The sequence below is a fragment of the Astyanax mexicanus genome, chromosome 10, assembly GCF_023375975.1.
Source record: "Astyanax mexicanus isolate ESR-SI-001 chromosome 10, AstMex3_surface, whole genome shotgun sequence".
NCBI lineage: Eukaryota > Metazoa > Chordata > Actinopteri > Characiformes > Acestrorhamphidae > Astyanax > Astyanax mexicanus.
The window spans coordinates 46,609,617-46,631,217 of NC_064417.1; the positions used below are offsets into that span (position 1 = coordinate 46,609,617).

General features: G+C 36.6%; 2 protein-coding genes and 2 non-coding genes across 6 annotated transcripts; 3 read left to right on the forward strand and 1 right to left on the reverse strand.

Moving 5' to 3' along the window:
• The first annotated feature begins 754 nt into the window (after window positions 1–754).
• On the forward strand, window positions 755–11,824 carry pabir2 (PABIR family member 2). 3 transcript variants are annotated; one of them, XM_049484273.1, is made up of 11 exons: window positions 755–1,830; window positions 1,865–2,491; window positions 3,375–3,453; window positions 3,578–3,631; window positions 3,916–3,959; window positions 4,776–4,830; window positions 5,469–5,570; window positions 5,688–5,773; window positions 5,860–5,921; window positions 7,162–7,264; window positions 9,480–11,824. In XM_049484273.1, exons 2-11 carry the CDS (start codon window positions 2,367–2,369, stop codon window positions 9,613–9,615), a joined length of 846 nt encoding a protein of 281 aa, XP_049340230.1. In that variant the 5' UTR covers window positions 755–1,830; window positions 1,865–2,366; the 3' UTR covers window positions 9,616–11,824. The 3 variants fall into 3 exon arrangements, with proteins under 3 accessions (XP_049340230.1, XP_049340228.1, XP_049340229.1); XM_049484271.1 differs by having other exon boundaries at window positions 756–1,830; window positions 5,857–5,921; XM_049484272.1 differs by having other exon boundaries at window positions 756–1,745; window positions 5,857–5,921.
• On the forward strand, window positions 5,034–5,193 carry LOC125804878 (small nucleolar RNA U109). The gene has a single exon (XR_007441098.1). It is a non-coding gene; the product is annotated as a small nucleolar RNA U109 (small nucleolar RNA).
• On the forward strand, window positions 8,411–8,571 carry LOC125804879 (small nucleolar RNA U109). Its single transcript, XR_007441099.1, has one exon. It is a non-coding gene; the product is annotated as a small nucleolar RNA U109 (small nucleolar RNA).
• Window positions 11,825–12,739: 915 nt separating the features above from the next.
• On the reverse strand, window positions 12,740–21,339 carry mospd1 (motile sperm domain containing 1). Its single transcript, XM_007258669.4, has 6 exons — window positions 21,150–21,339; window positions 16,189–16,495; window positions 16,013–16,088; window positions 15,012–15,244; window positions 14,120–14,281; window positions 12,740–13,111 (listed from the first exon to the last, which is right to left on the reverse strand). Exons 2-6 carry the CDS (start codon window positions 16,340–16,342, stop codon window positions 13,080–13,082), a joined length of 657 nt encoding a protein of 218 aa, XP_007258731.1. The 5' UTR covers window positions 16,343–16,495; window positions 21,150–21,339; the 3' UTR covers window positions 12,740–13,079.
• Window positions 21,340–21,601: the final 262 nt, after the last annotated feature.

A 21,601-nucleotide genomic window follows, 5' to 3' on the forward strand; every position in this document is an offset into this window, starting at 1 on the left:
GACTTTAATATGATTGTATAATGTAGGAAAACTAATACAAATATTGAGTGGAAAGGTGTGTCCAAACTTTTGACTGGTACTGTATGTACAGCTCTGGAAAAAATTAAGAGACCACTTCAGTTTCTGAATACGTTTCTCTGATTTTGCTATTTATAGGTATATGATTGAGTAAAATTAACATTGTTGTTTTATTGTATAAACTGAATAACATTTCTCCCAAATTCCAAATAAAAATATTGTCATTTAGAGCATTTATTCGCAGAAAATGAGAACTGGCTGAAATAACAAAAAAGACCTCAAATAATGCAAATGAAATAAGTTTATATTCATCACACGTTTTGAGAGTTCAGAAATGAATATTTGGTGGATTATATTCAGTATATTGGCTTGTTTTCCCCACCAGTCTTACACACTGCTTTTGGATACACACTGCTGATGCAAAAATTCAGGCAGTTCAGCTTGGTTTGATGGCTTGTGATGATTCACCTTCCTCTTGATTTTATTCCAGAGGAATATAGAGGTTTTCAATTTGGTAAAATCAAAGAAACTCATATTTTTTAAGTGGTCTCTTATTATTATTTTTTTCCTGAGCTGTGTATCTTCAGGCTGAGAGGGAAAAGGCGGTACAACGTGACGTCAAAACGTAACGTCTCCAGGAAGTCGAGAGCTAGTCAAGCTCTGATTGGCCACTCGCCTCTCGGACGCGTTTTGAAAAAGACTTGAGGCACTCTGATTGGCTGTAGGTGCTGTCAGTCAAGCGTTGGAAACAAAAGGGGCGGGAAATGCTTGGTTGAGGCTGGATTGCTCTTATTGCGGCGTCCAAGAATTGATAACACAACTTTGAGACAAATGGTCGGTGCTGCTGAATTAACCGCGCGGTTAACGTGAAGTCCGCGCCGGGGACTGGAGGCTGGGGAGCCGCGGGAGATCCGCTGCAGAGTCACTGCTGCACGGTCCCTGTCGCGGGGCTGGAGTTTGGCGGGTTAGCTTACTAGCTGGCTAGCTAAACTAGCGGTTTCACGGGCTCGCGCACCATGGATATTGCTTCTAGCGGGCTAGCCTGGTTAGCTAATTAGCGCTAGCATTAGTTTCCCTTTCAGAGCATAGCTGGGATAGCTTCTTAACTCTAGCTCTGTGTATTTTTATTTAGGCTAACCTACATAGCTGGCTGCCTATCTGTGGGTTTTGGCGGTCAGCTGGCTGGAGCTCCAGGGTTTTATCCCGTTCCAGCGCTTTCCAGCTCAGCTTGTGCTCGGAGCCTGGCTGGAATTCTCTAGGCTAGCTAAGCTCTTGTTGTTAGCCAAGCAGCTAACAGGGTGATGAGTTGAGCTAAGCTAAGCTAGCTAAACAACGCCTGGTTAGCCAGTGTAGGAGCTCCTTTTTCGTGAAGCTTACGTTACCTGGCTTACTATCCAACATGTAGCCACACAGTTAGTCAGTACAGTAGTTAGATAATTATTTTTATATCTACAAGTACAGGTTCAGGATTTAACCAAGCTAAACTAACTAGGTTACAAGTACAGGTTCTGTCTGCAAGTGCAGGTTCAGATTTTAGCCAAGCTAGCTAAAAGTACTGGTTCAGAATATGGCTGGTTCAGAATTTAGCGAAGCAAGCTACAAGTACAGGTTCAACACGTAGGAAAGCTAGCTACAAGTCCAGATTTAGAATTTATCTGGCTCAGATTTTAGCCTAAGCTAGCTTCAAGTGCAGTTTCATAACTTGGCCAAGCTAGCTACAAGTGCAGGTTCAGAATTGAGCAAAGCTAGCTACAAGTCCAGATTTAGAATTTAGCTGGCTCAGATTTTAGCCTAAGCTATCTACAAGTGGAGGTTCAGAATTAAGCAAAGCTAGCTACAAGTGCAGGTTCAGAATTTAGCAAAGCTAGCTACAAGTGCAGGTTCAGAATGTAGGAAATATAGCTACAAGTAACAGGTTCAAAATTTAGCTGGCTCAGATTTTAGCCAAGCTAGCTACAAGTGCAGATTCAGAATTTAGCAAAGCTGTCTACAAGTATAGGTTAAAGAGTTAGCAAACCTGTCTATCTACAATTGCAAGTTCAGAATTTAGCTAAGCTATCTACAAGTGCAGGTTTAGAATTTAGCCTAGTTACAAGTGCAGCTTTATAATAGAAGTATAGTTTAGATGCTAAAGATGGGTCAGCACCTCAGGGTGCTCTGTTCTGAACGTCAGAAGCACACAGGTAAATTAGTTGGCCTTCTCTGACTTAACTCTGTGATGAGCTCCTAAGCCTGACTTCAGCACCATTGGTTTGGCCCTGCGACAAACCTACGACCTTTAACAATGTAGCTGATCAGCTATTCTGACACGTAAATCGTAATAGCTTGCGAGGACAACAGTGGCTAAGATGAACAACCAAGGAGGAATGTCGCAGGAGAAGATGGAGCTGGACCTGGATCTCCCATCCTCACTTGTTCAGAGCGATGGACACCTGAGGAGATCCAACAGCGAGCCCATGATTAATGGCCTAAGGTTCATTGCCTATACATCCTACTTGCATGATATTAACTGTAGTTTGGTCGTATTTCTGCAGGGCATCAAAAGTGGTGCTTAAAAACTTGTAAACCCTTTCCTAAAAGTGGATACGGAGAAGCAAATAAAAATCTGAAGTTACATATTAAGGTGGCAAATGATGTGAATTTTTGCTTTTAGAATGTGGTGTGACCCTTATGTTCAGCAGTAACTGCAAATAAGTTTCTGGTAACTGCTGCTTCAGGTCATTTCACAAATTTTTTTGCTGGAATAAGGGCTGAACTTTGAGCTTAGGGTCATTGTCTTGCTGCATGACCCAGGTTCTTGTGAGATTTAGCTCACTGACAGATATCCTAAACATCCTGAATTTGCTGGTATCCAGATTTTAGATATCTGGAATGTGGTGGTGTCGTTCTGAATTCATAGGTTCACTAATGATTGCAAGCCATCCACCCTTGCATTGTGTTTTGATGGTGGACTCAAATATTACCATTAGCCAATGTGAGCAAGACCTTAAGTTGCTTAGAAGTTACCTTTTGGTCCCTTTGAGGATGTTCTTAGCAGACTGTTATACCCCAAGCTCTCAAAGTGATCTTTTTAGGTCAAATATATTGAGAATTACACTCTCTTACCTGTTACCTTGCATGCATGGCTGTTACAGTTATACTCTGAATGTCAGTGTTTGGATTCACAGTCATGCTAGAGAAAGATCTCATGGGGTTAACAGGGTCACAGTCTTTTAAGCACAGTTGATTGTTGATGGTATAAAACTCAAACACTGATACAGCGATTAAAAGCTTAACTGTAGGGTGTATGCTTGTGCTTGTTGAATCAGTGTGAACTGACTGACAATGTAATTTGTGCCTACTTTTCTTTTTTGCAGTGACTGCTCACAGGTTTTCCAAAGAGAGGTTCTACGCAGCAGGAGAAACAGCACAACTCTTGTTAACCGGCCCAACATGGTACGTAGCAGACTGTGCAGTAGATTATGGTAGTAGGCTGTTGTGCATTACTTAGTTGCTTAGTTGAATTACTGTACATTTCAGCTTGTTTTGGGTCCTCATTCTGACTATAACTTTGGTTTAGGTCCCGTCCTCTCCTGTCAGAGTTCCTAGTACTAGACTTCAGAAGATCAAGCAGGTAAGTTGGCAGGCTGGGTGGATGAATTAATACAAATATCAGCAACATGTGACGTACTGGTGTTTTTGTTTTTCAGCTATTTTTCAGCAAGCGTTTAGACATTCTAGATTTCAGAAATGGATTAATAGTTGCAGAACATTGGGATCTTCATTTGTGTTTCTAATTGAATAAAATATCCAGTTGCCTAAAACCTTTGGGTGTTTGTTAATATTGTTTAATTTTAGGTATTGCATTATCTAGTCACTGGCTGTTTAGGTAAATGTATTACCTTGTGTGTTTTGTAGGAGGAGGGTGTTGATGTGATGAACAGGGAAACGGCTCATGAGCGGTAAATATTTTTGCTGATTCCGTCATCTGGAATAGTGAAAGTAAAGAATTGCTCAAACATTTCTTTTGGACCAATAAATTATACATAATATAAAGAAGGAGAACAAAGCCCAATATTTGTGTAAATAGGTCTGTGACTAACTATTTTTGTGTGAACAATATATTGTCTGATTGTAATTTTAGGAGCATTTTATACCACTGATATGATAATTTCATAGCATAGTAATACAATTACAAATTTTAGAGTAAAGAACTTGTAATTGTAATATCTAATTCTTAGGAATAATTAGATTTTTAAATTGCAATAAAATGTTTAAAGTAAAATATTAAAGTAAATCTGTTTTTAAGTCAAAATTTTGTGCATTCTTGGTAAAGTGCTCTTCTTGCTAAGAAAAATGTAATGGGACAAAATTACTGAATACAAGTCTATATTGCACAATAGGTCAATAATGTAATTATTGTGACAAGCCTATGCTTTATACAAATACAAATAAGTATAAAACAAAACTAGTGTTTTATTGATGACATAATGGCTCATTTTTATATTTATGGGTCTTCCATGTAAGTAAAATTATTTAGCTTATGCAAATGAATTACACGATAGGTTGATAATAAAATTATCATGACCGGCCTATTTGTTATTGAATCTCCTCTTAAATCTGTAATGTTGCAAGTTAAGGGTGTATATATTCTGTAGTTGTGCTGAGTAGCAAACATTTACACCCAGTTAAAGAATGTCTGTCTGTTTCTAATTGCTGTCACTAGCTCTAAAAGCTAACAACCTGCATTTTGTCATTTTCTTTCTCTGCCCACTTAGGGAGGTACAAGCTGCCATGCAAATGAGCCAGTCGTGGGAGGAGAGTCTGAGTCTGGTAAGGCTTGGCATATACTGTATCAATATGCTATAATTTAGCCACTTAAAAAAAAAAAAAAGCTATTTGTACATTTTATTATAAAACTTTTTTATTCTTCCTGACCAAACCTGTTCGTTTGTTAATCAAAAGCTACTTATGACTGTATTTATGAGAAGCTGCTAATGGCTGTACATTGCTTGTAAATGATTTAAAACACATGTATGCATGCTGTGGCTTCCCAGCCACAAGTCGTCCACCTCTTCCCACTGATGAGGTTGTGGATATTACAGAAATAGCATGCTAGAGAAAATATATTGGAGTTAACAGGGCCACCAGTCTATCAAGAACAGACTGTGTTGGTAGTATAATACTCCAACAAATTTAAAGCTTCTTGGAGGATCTCTTTAAGAAATATGTAAATACAGTGATTTTTGGGTACAAAACATACTGCAATCCAAATAAAATTAATTAATTGTACTCTCTGTAATTAAATGTACAGTTAAGTTGATGTTCTTTAAGCACTACTGTTCTCAATATGCTCAAAGTATGATGTTGCTGCGTTAAAATAATTATTGTAATTGTCCAACTCGAGCTTACAGGGAAAGTAAGGGATCATACTGATGAGTTGAATTGGAAGTATTTTTTTGTTGTTTCAGAGTGACAATGACTTTGAGAGGTCCACTTCATCGTCCCCAAAACGTATAGATTTTGTGCCTGTGTCTCCAGCTCCATCCCCCACTAGAGGAATTGGGAAGAAGGTTTGTAGATGTGGTTGAACTATTTTAACATATTCCCGTATTCAAGTTTAATTGGTAATGATTTTATTAAAATATTAATATTCCTGTAATTTTGCTTTTTTTTTTTTTAATGAGCAGCAGTGCTTCTCTCCATCTTTGCAAATCCTGGTGAGCAGCAATGGCCTAAATCCAAGCCCTATCCCCAGCCCAACACGCCGCTTTGGGTAAGATTATTTTAACTTTTCTTTACTCACCATGTTTTATACTGCCTAATGAGTTTCAGCTCATTATGTCTGCTTGTTCTCAGCAGGAGGAGTCAGAGCCCCATTAACTGCATTAGACCCAGCATCTTGGGCCCTATCAAACGTAAAGGTGAGGGACCATGCATGATCTCACCCTTTTATATATATATATACATATATATATACATATATATATATATATATATATATATATATATATATATATATATATATATATATATATATATATATATACGTATATATATATATATATATATATATACGTATATATATATATATATATATATATATATATATGTATATATATATATATATATATACGTATATATATATGTATATATATATATATATATATATATATATATATATATATATATATATATATATATATATATATATATACGTATATATACATATATATGTATATATATATATATACATATATATATATACGTATATATATATATATAGATATATATACATATATATATATATACATATATATATATACGTATATATATATATGTATATAGATATATATACATATATATATATACGTATATATATATATGTATATATATAGATATATATACATATATATATATATACGTATATATATATATATATATATATATATATATATATATATATATATATATATATATATATATATGTATATATACATACATACACACACACTCATCCATACTACCCAACTAAGTAAAGAAAAAAATACTTTCATTCAATCCAGAACAACGTAAAAAGTTTGAAAGTGTCCTTAAATGCAGTCGCAAAGAGCATGAAAAATGTTATGATGAAACTGGCACTCATTAAATGAGATGACTGGTTTAGGTTTATTTAAAAATATACACATTTATAGTGGTTTGAAATAAACCAATTCTACAAGAACAATAAAATAGGCTCAACACCTATTTAACAAGTGTTTTCAGCTCAGTTTATTAATTGTGTTTAAAAAATGTATATGGGTAAACAAATTACGAGATTGACTAAGTATTTTTTTCTCTTTAGTTGGATAGTACATCCAGTTGGATTAGAACATTACTCAAATAGAGCTATTCACTGTATACCAACTGTACCTCTTCACAACTTTACAGTTGATGCTCTCAAACACATTTTAGAATTTTAATCATTTCCTATATTTTTCTTAGTTTTAGATGATTACAGTGTATATATTTAACATTTTCTGCATTGTAGTTTAATAGCAAACAGAACATTTAAAGTGTACAAACTTTTGACATTTTGTTACTGTATATTTTGTTCTGTCTGTGATTATGTACTCGGAGCTGTGCAGTAACTTTTTTTCTTTTTGTTGTTGTGTTGGTTGCTAGTTTCAGGTGAGATGGAACCAGAGAGCCAGCCCAAGAGACTCTTCCAGGGTACCACCACCATGCTGTCCACAGAGGCGTCCCACCTACCAGAGCTCAGCTCATGGTGAGTGGTGAATTGAAATAGGGCTGGGCTATATAGATAATGGCGATGTACATTTTATAATGTGCAAAACTTAAGAAAAAGTAAATAAGTACATTGAGTGCAGTTTGAAGACTTTTTCATTTTGTTTAAATCTGGGATGAAATGGTGACTGGTCTATTCTCATACACATAAGAAGGAGCTGTTTGGTGAGGTCTCAGTTCAGGTTAGAGTGGGTGTATCTGCTTTAAAGATTAGTGTATAGTTCAGTAGTGATTCTTCACGCTGCTGATATTCATTAGCACTCTGAACTCAGAACAGAAGACGTGCTGGTTTAAACTGTCGGCGTCTTGGCTGAAAAGTCTGATTACGCCGGCACTGTCTGTTTTTAGAGCTCCCCATTTGATAGAGCTCGCTCTGTACCTCGGGCTACACTCAAGTCTGCACAGATCTGATTGGCTGAGGAATATGTTTGGTGATATTTACATGCACGCAATTGGTCTGAGTTTCCTGCACCGCAAAAGTTAGTAAAGTTACGCCGCTTAAAATAAACAGTGGAAATCTATTCTTAATAGTTTTGCAGCTAGTATAGTTTATTAAGCTGCTCATCTTCTATACCTTCTGTCATGTCTTTCTCTGTCTCCATTCTCTTGGTGTTTGCAAGGTAAAGCAGTGGGGGAGGTGTGTTCAGTATGAGGGAGTGGTAGGGTGAGGTGAAGCCTTGCAGACATGGGAGCAGAGAGGTGAACTGAGAGCTTGTTGGATTGCAGTATAGTCTATATTAAAATCAATATTGTTTTGTATGAAAATATGTTTCTTAAAATCTCATGCATATTTGTTATAATCGTTTCTGTTTGGGTTACATTGATTTGTACATGGTAGCACCTCTAAATGCAGTTAAACACTGGAAGCATCATGTCCAATAGCGCAGTCTTTTAACATTTAAAGGTGTCAAAGTAAATAAAGCAACATTTTTTAGAGTATGGATGATTTCTTATCTAAGGTGAGTTCTGATCATCTTCTACTAATTCATTGCCTGCAAAAGAGTTTCTTGTCAAAAAGCTTTACAGAGACCACCTACTCCATGTGAAAGTCATTTTTTAATTTTCATTATATTTATGAAGGGTACTAATGGCTGTACATTGCTTGTAAATGATTTAAAACACATGTATGCATGCTGTGGCTTCCCAGCCACAAGAACATCCACCTCTTCCTACTGATGAGGTTGTGGATATTTTAGAAGTAGCATGCTAGAGAAAATGTATTGGAGTTAACAGGGCCACCAGTCTATCAAGAACAGACTGTGTTGGTAGTATAATACTCCAACAAATTTAAAGCTTCTAGGAGGGCTGGGTAATATGGTGAAAATAAAGCTATTCAGTCCAGTCGAGCCAAGTTTAGTTCTAATCAGTTCTAATCACCCACAAGGGTGTTTTCTTGTAAGCTGTACAGAGCCTGTGTACTCCATGTAAAAGTTAAAATATAAAAAAAAATAAATTGCATTTCCATAAATATTCAAACATTTACCTTTGGTTTTATATATAATCAGCATTCTGAGAATTTACTTTTGTTTATGAAATAATAGTTAAGTTTATGTATTTGCTACTGAGTGTTTTAAAGTGACAAATGAACATTTATTTTTCTATATGTTTTTGTATGAGCAAGAATATTGTTACAGTGCACCAGTGAGGTGGATTTCACTATAGGAAACTCAGCTTGCTGTTGTCAATCATCTATTTTTGAATTTTAATTTTTAAATTAAATATTTTAACCACCTTCGTACAGACTGTACCTGTTTTTAGGTTTAAGTTTTATCCGTTTTTTTTTTACCTGTTTACCTTTTTTATAAACTTTAATTATTTTTAGTAAAATGTGCTTATTTTTTAGTTATTCTAATGATTTCTCTTAATCTTGTGGGTTTTTTTTATTTTTTTTTTTATTTTTAACACTTTTGCCTTTTTTTTTTCCATTTATGAAGTCTTAGTTAAAATCTATTTTTAAAAACTGTTTTAATTGAATTTTTCTTTTCCTGTCATTTTAAGTTGTAAATGCTCGGCCGTGTTTAAGATAAGGCTACCACTTAATGTATTACAGACTGAAAATAAAGGCTGATCAGTTAGATTGTTACTCTGAAATTTTGTGATATTATTTTAGGGTCATATCATCCATACCTAGTTCTCACTGTAGTCTTTTTTTATATTCCTAAATCCAATCCTGTTCTTTTTTTCCCCTCCTTCAGCTTGTCTCCAGACCTGCTGGATGGAAGCCTGAGCAGCGTTGGCTCCTCCTCAGGCTCTCCTGCTAAGATGGAGGGAGTTTCACCCTCATCCAGCAACTCTCCCTTCACCCCCGTCCAGGACCTCTCCCCCAAATGATGATGGAGCATCAGAGACGTGTTCTGCGAATGTTCCCTCGGGGGACCTTCCACACTCATTCGAGCTTCTGTTCCTATGCCTTCCCAAGCTTGCTTTTGATCTGGTCTTCGAATTCTCATTGGGGTTTGCTTTCCAGCGGGACAGTTTGGGAGAGATGAGGTAGGGGTGTCTGTCTGTGTATTCAAGGAAACCAAAGCCCTGCAGATCATCTATCTACGCGTGTGTGAGTGTGTGGACAGTTTCGTCAGGGTGATGCCCGGCAGGGTGAAGACTGTGGATGCTGTTTGCACCAGCTGCTATTTAAAAGGATGTAATATGTGGTGCGTCGCTCCATAATCAAGCAAATCAACAGCCTTTCAGAGCCCTGCTGTTTCTGTTTCCGTATGATTTTTTTTTTTTTGTTTGTTACTGTAGTTCTCTTATGTTAGAGGAATGCCACATGAGGATATGGCTCTTAGAGAGTGAAGTGTGTTCCCTCTCGCAGCGGCAGCACCGCTGACTTGCCTGTGGGCTGTTTCCAGGACTATTTACAGTAGGTGTTTAATTGCGTATGCAGATTGCCAACAGGTATTGTTGTTTTGTGTGAGAATTTAACTTATTTTTTTTGTTCTGGCTCTGTATTTTTATTTTCTCTTTGTAAGTGTATAATCTCTGTGGAAGTGAATGAATGTGTGCACAGTGCTTGACCAGTAGTTAACTGACAGATGGTCCCTCATGGGGTTTAGTTTTTGTGTGTTTTTGTTTGTTTACTGCAAACAATTGTGCAATTGGACTTGCATACATTCTCATAACCTAAGTTTTTCTGCCTCTTAAGGTAGTGGTCAAAAATACAAGAATTGCCCTCTCTTGATATTCATGCAGTCACGTAAATGTGGGGAATGGGCACCAAACAACATGGACGAGAACCTATTTATCAGACTCTGCGCTTCATTACGTTTTTCTAATGGAGTCAGTCAACGGTTGTCGTCAGCTGTTTAGATATTGGAATGAATGTTGGTAGAATGCAATATTAAGGGTGTGGTTACCACTAAATCCAGGATTTAAACACTACAGCACATTTTCTACAGCCTGTGTTGCAATTTCAGGCATCAGTCTTCAGGCATCCTGTCCTAAAGATCAAACTTGAGCTTTAGAGAGAATACAGACAAGCTGAACTGTGACCGCAGTGCATTTCTTTTTTTTTTTTTTAAACTACCCTTTAAACGCTCAGTAACTTCACCCTGTTTCATTCGCCTTTACAATGTTGCTGCACTGTGACTGTGCCATCCTTGAATGAATCCATGAATTAATCAGTGAATGAAAGGGATTTTTTTTTCTCTTATTCTTTCTTCTATGCCTTCTGTTTTGATGGGGTGGACTCCTCCTGCACAAGGCACTGTGAAAGGAACAGTTTAGAGCATCTGAAGACTTGAGGAAATAAGGAATTCGGTACTGTTGCACATGTTTAAATACAGGTGACAGACTCTCGGTCTTCAACAAAGGAAAGGAAAAAAAATATTGGTTTGTTTGAGGGAAAGGTCTACTGATTCATAAAAGTAGTGTGCCGTTTAAAAAGGTCTGTATATAAGAGAAATGTAAAGTTGTATGTGTGTAAGTTGTATTAATTTAGGCTTTACTTATTTTAGTAAATAGTATTTTTTTTGTAAATGATTTTATAAATGGGTTTCATTTGAAGAGAGTAAAATGAAAAGGAAAAAAACTGAATGGCTTTATTTTCTCTGAGCATGAAATGATGCATCAAAAACATCATAAAGTGATTGTAAGTTCTACTTTTTACTTTTTTGTTAAAGTGAATTTCAGAGTGTGATGTTATTTTTCTTCCCCTGTAAGAGAAATGGCAGATGCAGACATTTGATGTGTATCCTTTCTCTGAATGTCTTTCTTTGCTTACAAACAAAAAGCAGTAGGCGGGTCTTGCAGGTCCCTTTCCTGTATTGTATAGATGGTTGAAGTGTTTGTGGTTTGCTTTACAGATTTGTTTTTGTCCTGTGGACTTGTCTGATCTTTTATTTAATTCATGCTGTGGTCTGGACTCTGCGAACAGAGGAGTTTTAAAAGCGTGAAACCTAAGTTTGTGTGTTGACGTTTTGAAGAGTGAGTTGAGTGCTGACATGATTAAATCTTTGTGCTCTGCTCTAAAAGGACAAAGAACTCTTGTCCCCTTCATATCAGTGATCTTTAGATTACAAAATAAATTATTTGTCCTACATTTACTGGTATCTGCTTCCCCCACCCTACCAATTTTCTACACAAATTAGAGAAGCCTAATTCCCACCCACTGTCGATGATTTCCCTTATATTTTGTTACAGTACTGTATATCAGCACCAAGAAGCAGAGGTGTCAAGTAACAAAGTACAAATACTTTGTGTCTTTACTTCAGCAGAAATTCATAGACTTTTTATTATTTAATTTTGCTTCTTCCATTTCCACACAATTATCTGAAATTTCTACTTGGTTTTATTCCAGCTTCTCATCGTTCAATAAAACCCCTATCCAGATAAATCTCTCCATCCAGATAGAGTGAATCTGATTGTGATTGGATGAGAAGTATAAACATTTAAACAATCCATCTCACCTGCACACTCCAGCAAGAACATAGCAGACATATGTAGTCTAGTATGAAGATGATCCATGCAAGAGAACTCCATACAAACTCCAGTCCAACTAAGCTTCTTTCATATATTTACATTCTACTAAAATCCATTATTTTCAATGGGCATATATGCAGCTGAGACAGGGAGGAGCCTAGTGCATCCCAAGTTTATGAACATTTTAGTAGAACATGGTCATTATGGCTTTTAAAAATGTGTTTTGGGGAGGGGGGTAGGATCCTGGGTTGCGGCCGAAGCTTTTGTACTTAATTGCCCATTTTCACCTTACATTACTTTTACACTTTAATTAGTTTTGATACCAGTACTTTTACACTTGAGTAAAAAGCTTAAATTGATACTTCAACTTTTGCAGAAGTATTTTAAACCCTAATATCTATTCTTCTACTTTAGTAAGCAATGTCAGTTCTTTTAACACCATTGTTCATAGCTGTCATAGGGAAATGTAAGAATGTTCTTGACAGTGTTCATAGTTCAACTTGAGATAGACAAAAAAAACACCACAGACATGAAGGAAGTAAAACAACACATTTAATTTAACATATCCTTGTGGTTCTACACACAACCCCTTCCCGCCTGCCTCCCCTGATAGTCAGCTCGGCTCAGTTGCCAGCTCAGTCAGTTTTTCAGTTTGCACACCCAGAGCCCCTTCCTCCCTCCGCCCAGGATCTTCACATCTTCATTGTGTCTAAGAGTTTGTAATGTCTTTTAAGCAGTTAGTTCCTGTTAAGAGGGTCACTGTCTTGTTTTTATTTCTGCTTCTCACCCTTTCCTTACAACTCTTTAACGTTGTGCAAACGTCTGTTTCCCGTTGCTCTCAGTTCCTCTGCACAAATCTGCCTCCCAGCAGCACTTCATGTGCGGAGGATAACCATTGTAAGAAGACCTGGTTAAGAGAAGAAAGAATTGAAGAGTATTAAGTGACTAAACATAAATAATAACACAGTTATTACTAGTCATTATATTTACTAATAATACTGTAATGTGCCCATCAGATCTAACTATTATTATTATTATCTGCAAATTATGTTGTTGAGACCAATCTGTCCTACATACAATCAAATTTAAGATTGACTAACCAAGTGTAAATGCATGTAAAATAATTTATAGTCTTCTCAGGATACAATTCAGATAATCAAATGAAGTGCAAGCAATCCAATGAGTTGATTCACATCTCAAATAAAAACAACAGAATTACATAAATGCAAACAATTACCATCAATTGTTTTATATATATATTTTTAAGCTACAGTATAGACAGACCTTTTTGTTCAATTAATTTTCTAGTTTAATATTAAAGTCATTAAAAACAATTTGGGATAAGCATGAAGGAAAAGCAGCAACTATTGTTCAGCACCTCCTGGAACTACTTCAAGACACTGAGAAACTCTTCCAGGTGACTCTACCTGAAGACTCTAAGGGCGTTTTTACACCAGCACAATTTGGTCTGGTTAAACCGTGAACGTGTTCTGGTCAACTACCATATATTCTCATTTTATTTAAGGTAATCAGCTGATAAAGTGCAGTTTAATCTGATATAGCAGCCAGATAACGCCAAGTACCACAGCTATAAACAGACTCCATGCTAAGCTGTTTCATGCTCAGCGCGGTATGTGTTGCATTCACTGCTCGCCGCCATGTGACTACAGAAACCAACCACAGGTGTGAAAACTCCTTGAGAAAATACTAGAGTCTTCAAAGATTAATTTGCTTCTTAGAAGAATCCTAAGTGTAAAACATATTCTGGTTTGTTTCAACACTTTTTGCGTTTACTAAATAATTCTGCATGTGTTTCTGTACAGCTTTAATATAGTCTTCAATATTACATTTACAATATAAAAAAAAATCATGTATGAGACTTCAGACACTATATTTTTGTGATCGTACAGCTTACCTAAAACGTAAGCAGCTACGAGTTTCTTGTTAACACTTAAGTGGAGGTAGACAGGCACTGTGGATTCCTGCTCTCCTAGTGTAGGGAGCATGAGGGCGGCCATACACACCAGGCCCAACAGGACAGTCAGCAGGCTGGGGCCCCCTGATGCTGCACGGCTCTCTGTAAAAAACACACGTTAGATTTGTAGTTTTTATAGAATACCCAAATTATTTTCATTTTCCATCACATTTTGATAATACTGGACACATGCACACATTTCCTCACTCAGCGTTCCCATTAATATCATAAATGTAGCTCTCTGGTGCTCCCCAGTGGCAGACTAAATACCGTCGTTTAGAAATGTTAAGAGAAATAAAAGAGAAAAAGTATTTTGTTACACAATGTAGAAACCAGTTTTAGAAAGCTAGGTTTGAGTCCCAGGTCATGGGTCTTCCAGCAGGACAATGACCCCAAACATACTTCAAAAAGCATGGATGGATGTGAAGAAAGCACTGGAGAGTCCTGAAAAGACCAGCAATGAGTCCAGATCTTAATCCCATTATACACCAGTGGAGAGATCTTAAATTTGCTGTTGGGAGACGGCACCCTTCAAATATGAGAGACCTGGAGCAGTGTGCAGAAGCGAATGCACGCCGCAATCAAAGCTAAAAGCGGTTCAACCAAATATTAGTGTGTGTGTGTGACCTTTTTTTTTGGTGGCGTCTCTTTTTTTATTTTTTGGCCAGGCAGTGTATATTTTGTATCATATGTATTGTACATATTGGTAACCCTGATACTAAAAAAATCAGCATGTGTCACCATTTATTCTGACTACTTTAAAACTGTTTTTGTACATGACTCAGGTGACCAGTCAACATTCCCACAGAACAACAAATCAGTTTACGACTACCTGTCTGGAATGCGGTCTGCTCGAAGAACACGCTGTCGCTCAGCTGTTCCTTCATCCTGCGCTCCTCCTCCTGGGGCCGGGGCTGAGGCTGCTCCTGGGCGGCCGAGGGAAGCAGCGTGGCCATCACCTCCTTCCGGCCAAGAGCCTTCCTCTGGCTCTGCTCCGACACCTGCAGCCGGAATTTATCGATCACGCCATAGTGGCAGGCCCGCACGTCCCTGTGGCGGATCACGCTGTGGCAGGAGGGAATAAAATAAAGAGATGTATTAAAAGGGTTCTTTACTGGCAAAAAAGACAAAAGATAGATCCTGAAAAACTTTAATTTGCATATTTCACACCCTTACTTAAAATGTAGCAGCTAAACATGGTTAATGTCTAATGTTTGGCTGTTTAGTTTTTGGACTAGTGATAAAAGTAGCTAACCAGCAATAAAGCATGTAAGCACCACCAATTAGCATACTTATAACTGCACAGCTACGTGCCTCAAAGCACACTGAATTGTTAAGTAATGCAAAAAAAAAAAAAAGTTTATAAATGTATTCGATACTGTGCTACATCCACAAAAATTGACAAAAACACATCACATAGAAAAATGCAAAAAAACGGAAAAAGGAAGCATATTTAAACCTGCACCATGTTTGTAGTTTTGCTTTGGAAATTTATATACCTAAAATTTTAATAAGTACGTAAGTACAACAAGTCTGCACAATGCTAATGGAAGGTTTAAGCTTCATTAGCCTTGTGGCTCCGGAAATAAATAACTAAATATGAACACTTAGGTACATTTGATCAATATTTGATCATGGTTTCATATTTTGCTTTGACAATCTTTCATCACGCTATATTAATAAACATGAATATATCATGTTTTATTTGCTTACTAAAAATCAATGTAAGTGTAAGTAAAATAATAAAACATTTTTTTTTTTTACTTCAAACTTTTTGCCTTCAAAACTTAAAATTTAAACATTTAATGTGTGTAATAGTGAAATGTGGCTTACATATCTACACAGCACTGTGGCTTAACGGCACCGGTGGCGTCCACTACCGCATACTTATTTGGCGCTGTACACAGAACTGAGGACACAAAAACAGAAATTCAGAACTACGTAAGCATCATTTGCAAGTGAATTCATCACTGCTTTGAGAAGCAGACTCCTGTCAGACCACCACTCACCTTTGAACTTAAGTGCAAATTCATAGGGGTTGTAGAGCGTGAGCACCTGCTTGTGCGAGGCCTGCTCGTCTGCATAGAAAACCAGCTCGGTCGGGAAAACGAACACTGGAAGTCTTCCTTCCACTAGGTCAGGCTGCCGGCTCTGCTGATGCATTGGCGCACACTGAGCGCACTTAGCCCTCCCTTCAGCTAATTCTCACTCTGCCCCTCTCTCACTCGTTCTCTCTCCAGCTCCAAGGGGGCAAACGCTCCCTTAAACTTCAGCCAGCCTTACCCTCTCAGCTCCTGTGCAACATGACGATCAGTCCTGAAAAACACAGGAAGAGATGAATCACTTTGTTATTAAATGGAAATTCCAGCAACTATTCAAGATTTCTCCGTAATTAAGATGCTGAGATATAAATAATCCTTAATTATAGTTTGGTGGGATGCACTGGATAGTTAAAACATGCTTTAAAACAGACTGACTGATTTATTTACAGTAGGGGTACAGACAGGAACTAGGATGTGATAGCTACAATGCAAACACCCGTTTTTTTTTTTTTCATAATTATCATTTAATATGTTCTGTAATGCTGCACATCTTCAGGGCTTTATGTGCAATGTGTTAATAATGGTAACAATACTGGTAAAAACATCATTATTTAGAAAACATATCAATGTTATGTTCAAATACTAATGTCAGAATATAATTTAGTTATCAAAATGTTTGTTGTTCTTTAAAAAGGCAGCATTATTTTGTAATGGCAGTTGTGTATATGGCCTTAAAAATTAATATCACATTATAATTTATATATTTAACTATGTTTAAAAAGATACAAAATACAAATATTGCATCTGCTTGGTTGTGTGAAAATTGTTTATTTTCTAGAGGGCTTACACTCAACAAGTACAGCTAATTCTGTCATAGAAACACCATAATTAAAGGAGCAGAGAAGTCTTGAAGAAATAGTTCAAAAACTAAAAAAATGTATTTTTTAAATATATATTACTTAGACACAGTAAGATATTTGCCATTTAAATATACATTTTACATTTTGATTCATTTATATTTAATGGCATTTAGCTGATGCTCTTATTCAACATGTGACTTACAAGGTTATTCCTATTACAGAGGTGGGCCAATGGACTTTTGTCCAATAAGGACTCTTATTGGTGTAGCACATCGGTGTAGCTCGTGGTCAAGGGGTGCTGTTATCCACTGCGCCACACCAACCACAACATACTAATACTTTGACATTTTATTTTTTAATGTTCTCATCATACGACTTTGTATACCAGGGAAAAGCAAAAGAACATTGAAACAACATTCATTCTTTTATTGCTAATGCATAGAAACAGCGTTGATTTGGACGTCAGAATTGATTTATTTGTGCAAATTGATTTTAGGGAGACGTACCTGAAGGTACTGTGCGTAAAAACAGCATTTTTTTATAAACTACCTGTTACACATAGACAGTCTTGAAGTTCTCAATGCCTCGTTTTAAATGGCAGGGCCCTCAGATTTATACCAATGAAGTGTGGAGCTACTTGTTAATGGTGTAAAAATAGTGATTTCTTTCCATACACAACACTATGCCCCATCGCAAGTCTGTTGGGAGCATCAGCTAAAAGTGCTGTATTTCGGAATGCTGGGGGGGAATGGAGGTGGGCTTTTCAACAAAAGTTCAGACTTATTATCTTGTTTCACAACGTTAACTATGTTTTAAATGCTTCTTAGCTCTTAAAATCTGATTTAAAAATAGCCAGTTGATCAAAAGTCAAAATAGATATATAGAAATTTACAGTTGATATAATCACAGGTACTCTCAAGCTTTCAAAAATTCAGGTTATATTATGCATTATATATATCAGGTCATACTATAAATTATGCCAGAGGGTAATTTGATTAATCAAATTATTTGATTAACCTCTCAGCCCTACTTTGAGCATACAGAAATATTAGTTATGTTGTCAATGCCTGGCTTCAGAGCTGTTATAATTAGTGTTACAGCAACTATAATTAATGTGCTGTAGTTAAACAAATATGCACACTGAACAAAAAATATAGACTATATTTATAATTATGTAGCTACGTGTATTATTATTATTTAAATCACCATATCCTGTACACAAACAAGGAAGCACACAGACTATCAGACACTTTTTAAGACTGACCTTTAATCTGAACTGTTAGATTGATAAGTAAACAGTTTAAAATGTTATTATAAGTGGGACAATAAAGTGAGTGTGTGCCAGGCCTGGTGCGGAGGCTCCACGTGGCTGGGTCATGTGACCGTGTTTACTGAAATCTCCAACCTGCAGCTGTTTCGCAAGAGTTTCCAGACAGACACGCTTCAGTGCGTGCAGTGACACTGAATATACAGCCACCTGAGCATACTCTACATCCTTTTAATAAGCTCAACTGAGAAATATTACTGTATATGACCAGATAAGAGAGAGAACACTTATAACTAGCTACTATAAATTATGATACGTGCAGTCCAGTTAACACTTAAGTTGAGTTTAGTTAAGTTTAGCTTCCAAACATGCTGTGAGATGTACTCAAACTGTAACCTCTGTATAACTTGTTCTTCTTGCTCATTTTATGTGTTTACATTTCTTTACTTGTATATTAATATATTTCTTGTTATAATGCATTGTAAGTTTATTGTAACACTCTTATCCATTATAACTTACATTTATTTCTTATATTTCACTTTTATTAAGTTTACCTTAAATAAGTCAATCGAGTTTAAATACTCTGCTGCCTTGTCCCACATTCCATAGTATAGTTTATATTTTGGGTTAAAAGAATAGGACACCCGTTCCATCAAAATGTTTTCCATTAAAAAGTTTTTCCATATAGTTAAAGAAGGTGGCTGTGTCTCTTTCCATGAAAGTAAAATAGTTTTTTTGCCTATTAATGCAGAAGATAAAATCATTTTCTTATACTTCTGTATTGATTGCTTTATTTTATAGAATCTTTTTAGTGCTTATAACACTGGTGCTTATTCTTTTTTTGTGTGCTATTAGCAAATCTTTTCGTTTGTTTGTTAGTTTGTTTCTTGTTTGTTGAGATTGATTAATGTGCTATTTTCCTGTACATTGTAATTACTTTAAAACCAATAAAACATTAAATAACAAAAAAAAAAAAAAAAAAAAAAGTTTACCTTAAATATTATGTTTTTCTCCAGTTGACAGAAAGTGTTAGAAGGGCCCCAAGACTAGACACTTCTACATCAAGGCTGAAAACCTTTCTGTTTGAGCAGGCCTTCAGCTCATAAGTAAAACATGATTTTAACACGATTAAAACAATATATTTTAAAAAGGCAAAATTAACCAAATGAATTAGTATAAAAGTAACTTACAGTTAAAGAAAAAAAGTGTTCGCACAGTATAAAAGTTACTTTTATACTAATTCATTTAACGTTAGTTAATTTTGCCTTTTTAAAATATATTGTTTTAATCGTGTTAACATCATGTTTTACTCATGCTTCAGCTAACGTTATATAGGCATGTCAACACACGTTGCTAACTAGCTAGCTTGCTAGGTGAGCTAACACGGCGATTGATAGCCTATAGTTGGCGCTATATAGACAATGTTTGGCTAACGTTAGCCAGCTGTGTAACGTTATCCATCTAACGCTAACAGGCTAACGTTAACGCTAAAAGGCAATTTCTCCACTTCCTTTTACTTAGACTGTGTATAGCTAACTTAACTACTATATAAATCAGGACGGTTTAGCTAACCTACTGTTTACTTGATGTTGGTAGACAGCTAGCTTAGCTATTTAACGTTAGCTAGCTAGCTAGGTTAACTAGATTAGCTTAGCTAGTTAGCTAAATCCGACCACTGTCATTTTCAATATTAATTTCTATTTTTTTCTGCGGTGCCCCTATTGTTTGTTTCTACCAGATGGTATCTGGATATGGACATAATGATCTTGGGTTCCTTTAAACCACTAGGTTAACTAGCTAACATAGTTTTGACAATGTTAGATAGGTTATAAAAAAAAAAAACATACTGCCCTAAAATAGCCATTTTGATGGTCTTTTACGTTATAGTTATCGTTGGGCATGTCAACACACCTAGCTAACTTAGCTAGCTTGCTAGATGAGCTAAAACATCGATAGTCGGCGCTATATGGACACTGTTTGGCTAACGTTACTAACATTATTATAATTCATGACAGTCACACGAGTTCAGTTAACGCCTAGTTAAAGGGTTTAGATTGTTACTGTTTACTTGATGTTGGCAGGCATTGCGTTTAGCTGACATCTAGCTTAGCTAGGTTAACTATAGGTTAGTTTAGCTAGTTAATCAAGCTAACACAGATCAATTGCCGTTTCTAATCATATTATTATTTAAAAGGACATTTTTTAAAGGTGAGTTGGCTAACGAAAAAACAGCTGTGCCCCTATTGTTTGTTTTTAACAGACAGGAGATAGCTAGATTTGGCCATAATGATCTTGGGTCGCCTTAACGCTGGAGTTTTGACACTGTAAATTAACTAGCTAACAAACCCACATATTGCACTAAAATTGCTGTTTTAATGTTTTATTTTTTTCTCATAATCTTAGCTAACGTTATTTAGGCATGTCAACTCACCTAGCTAAACAGTTAGCTTGCTAGGTGAGCTAACACAGCGATAGACAGCCTATAGTTAGCGCTATATAGACAGTGTTTTGCTAACGTTAGCCAGCTGTGTACTTGTCTATCTAACGCTAGCTAACGTTATTTAAGTGACGTTAGTTAGATTGTCTAACCTTGTTGTTATCCCTCCACTGCTTCGTTTCTAACCAGCTGTCTGTCCAGTCAGACAGTCAGTTGAAATATTAGCCTAGCTTGTTTAGTTAAAAAAGATGTTGACAAAATATCGCTTATTTTATCAGCTCGGGTTTAACGGCAGCTCTATCAGACCGAGCTAACCCGCAGTCGCTTTCCTCGCACCCTAAAATCGCTAACAGTGAAAGTTTACCTTCCTCTCCGCTGCGATCTTTGAGGCGATGTTTTTGTTCCAATCCCACCCTGCTCTCCCCTTTTCTTTGTCAATACGCTGCAGGGTGCTCGGTGGCTGCTGGGATACCGGAGGACTCCGCCGGAGTCTGGCGATGACGCCATGGGGCTGAGGGTACGGGAGGAGGTGGTGGTGGTGGGGTGTGTGTGTGTGTGTGTGTGTGTGTGTGTGTGTGTGTGTGTGTGTGTGTGTGTGTGTGTGTGAACATGCAGTACTTTAGCTCAGTCTGTTCACACAGGGCGGGTTTACACAGTGTTTACACACGCAAAACACCACCCAGAGGGAATTCTATAGTTATATACAAACAACTATAACTGTTTATATTTACTAGGCCACCTAGCCTGACAATAAGATAGTTAGTTAAGCTAACCCAGCTGGCATTTCAACCTTGAATCAACGTTGATGTTATGGAA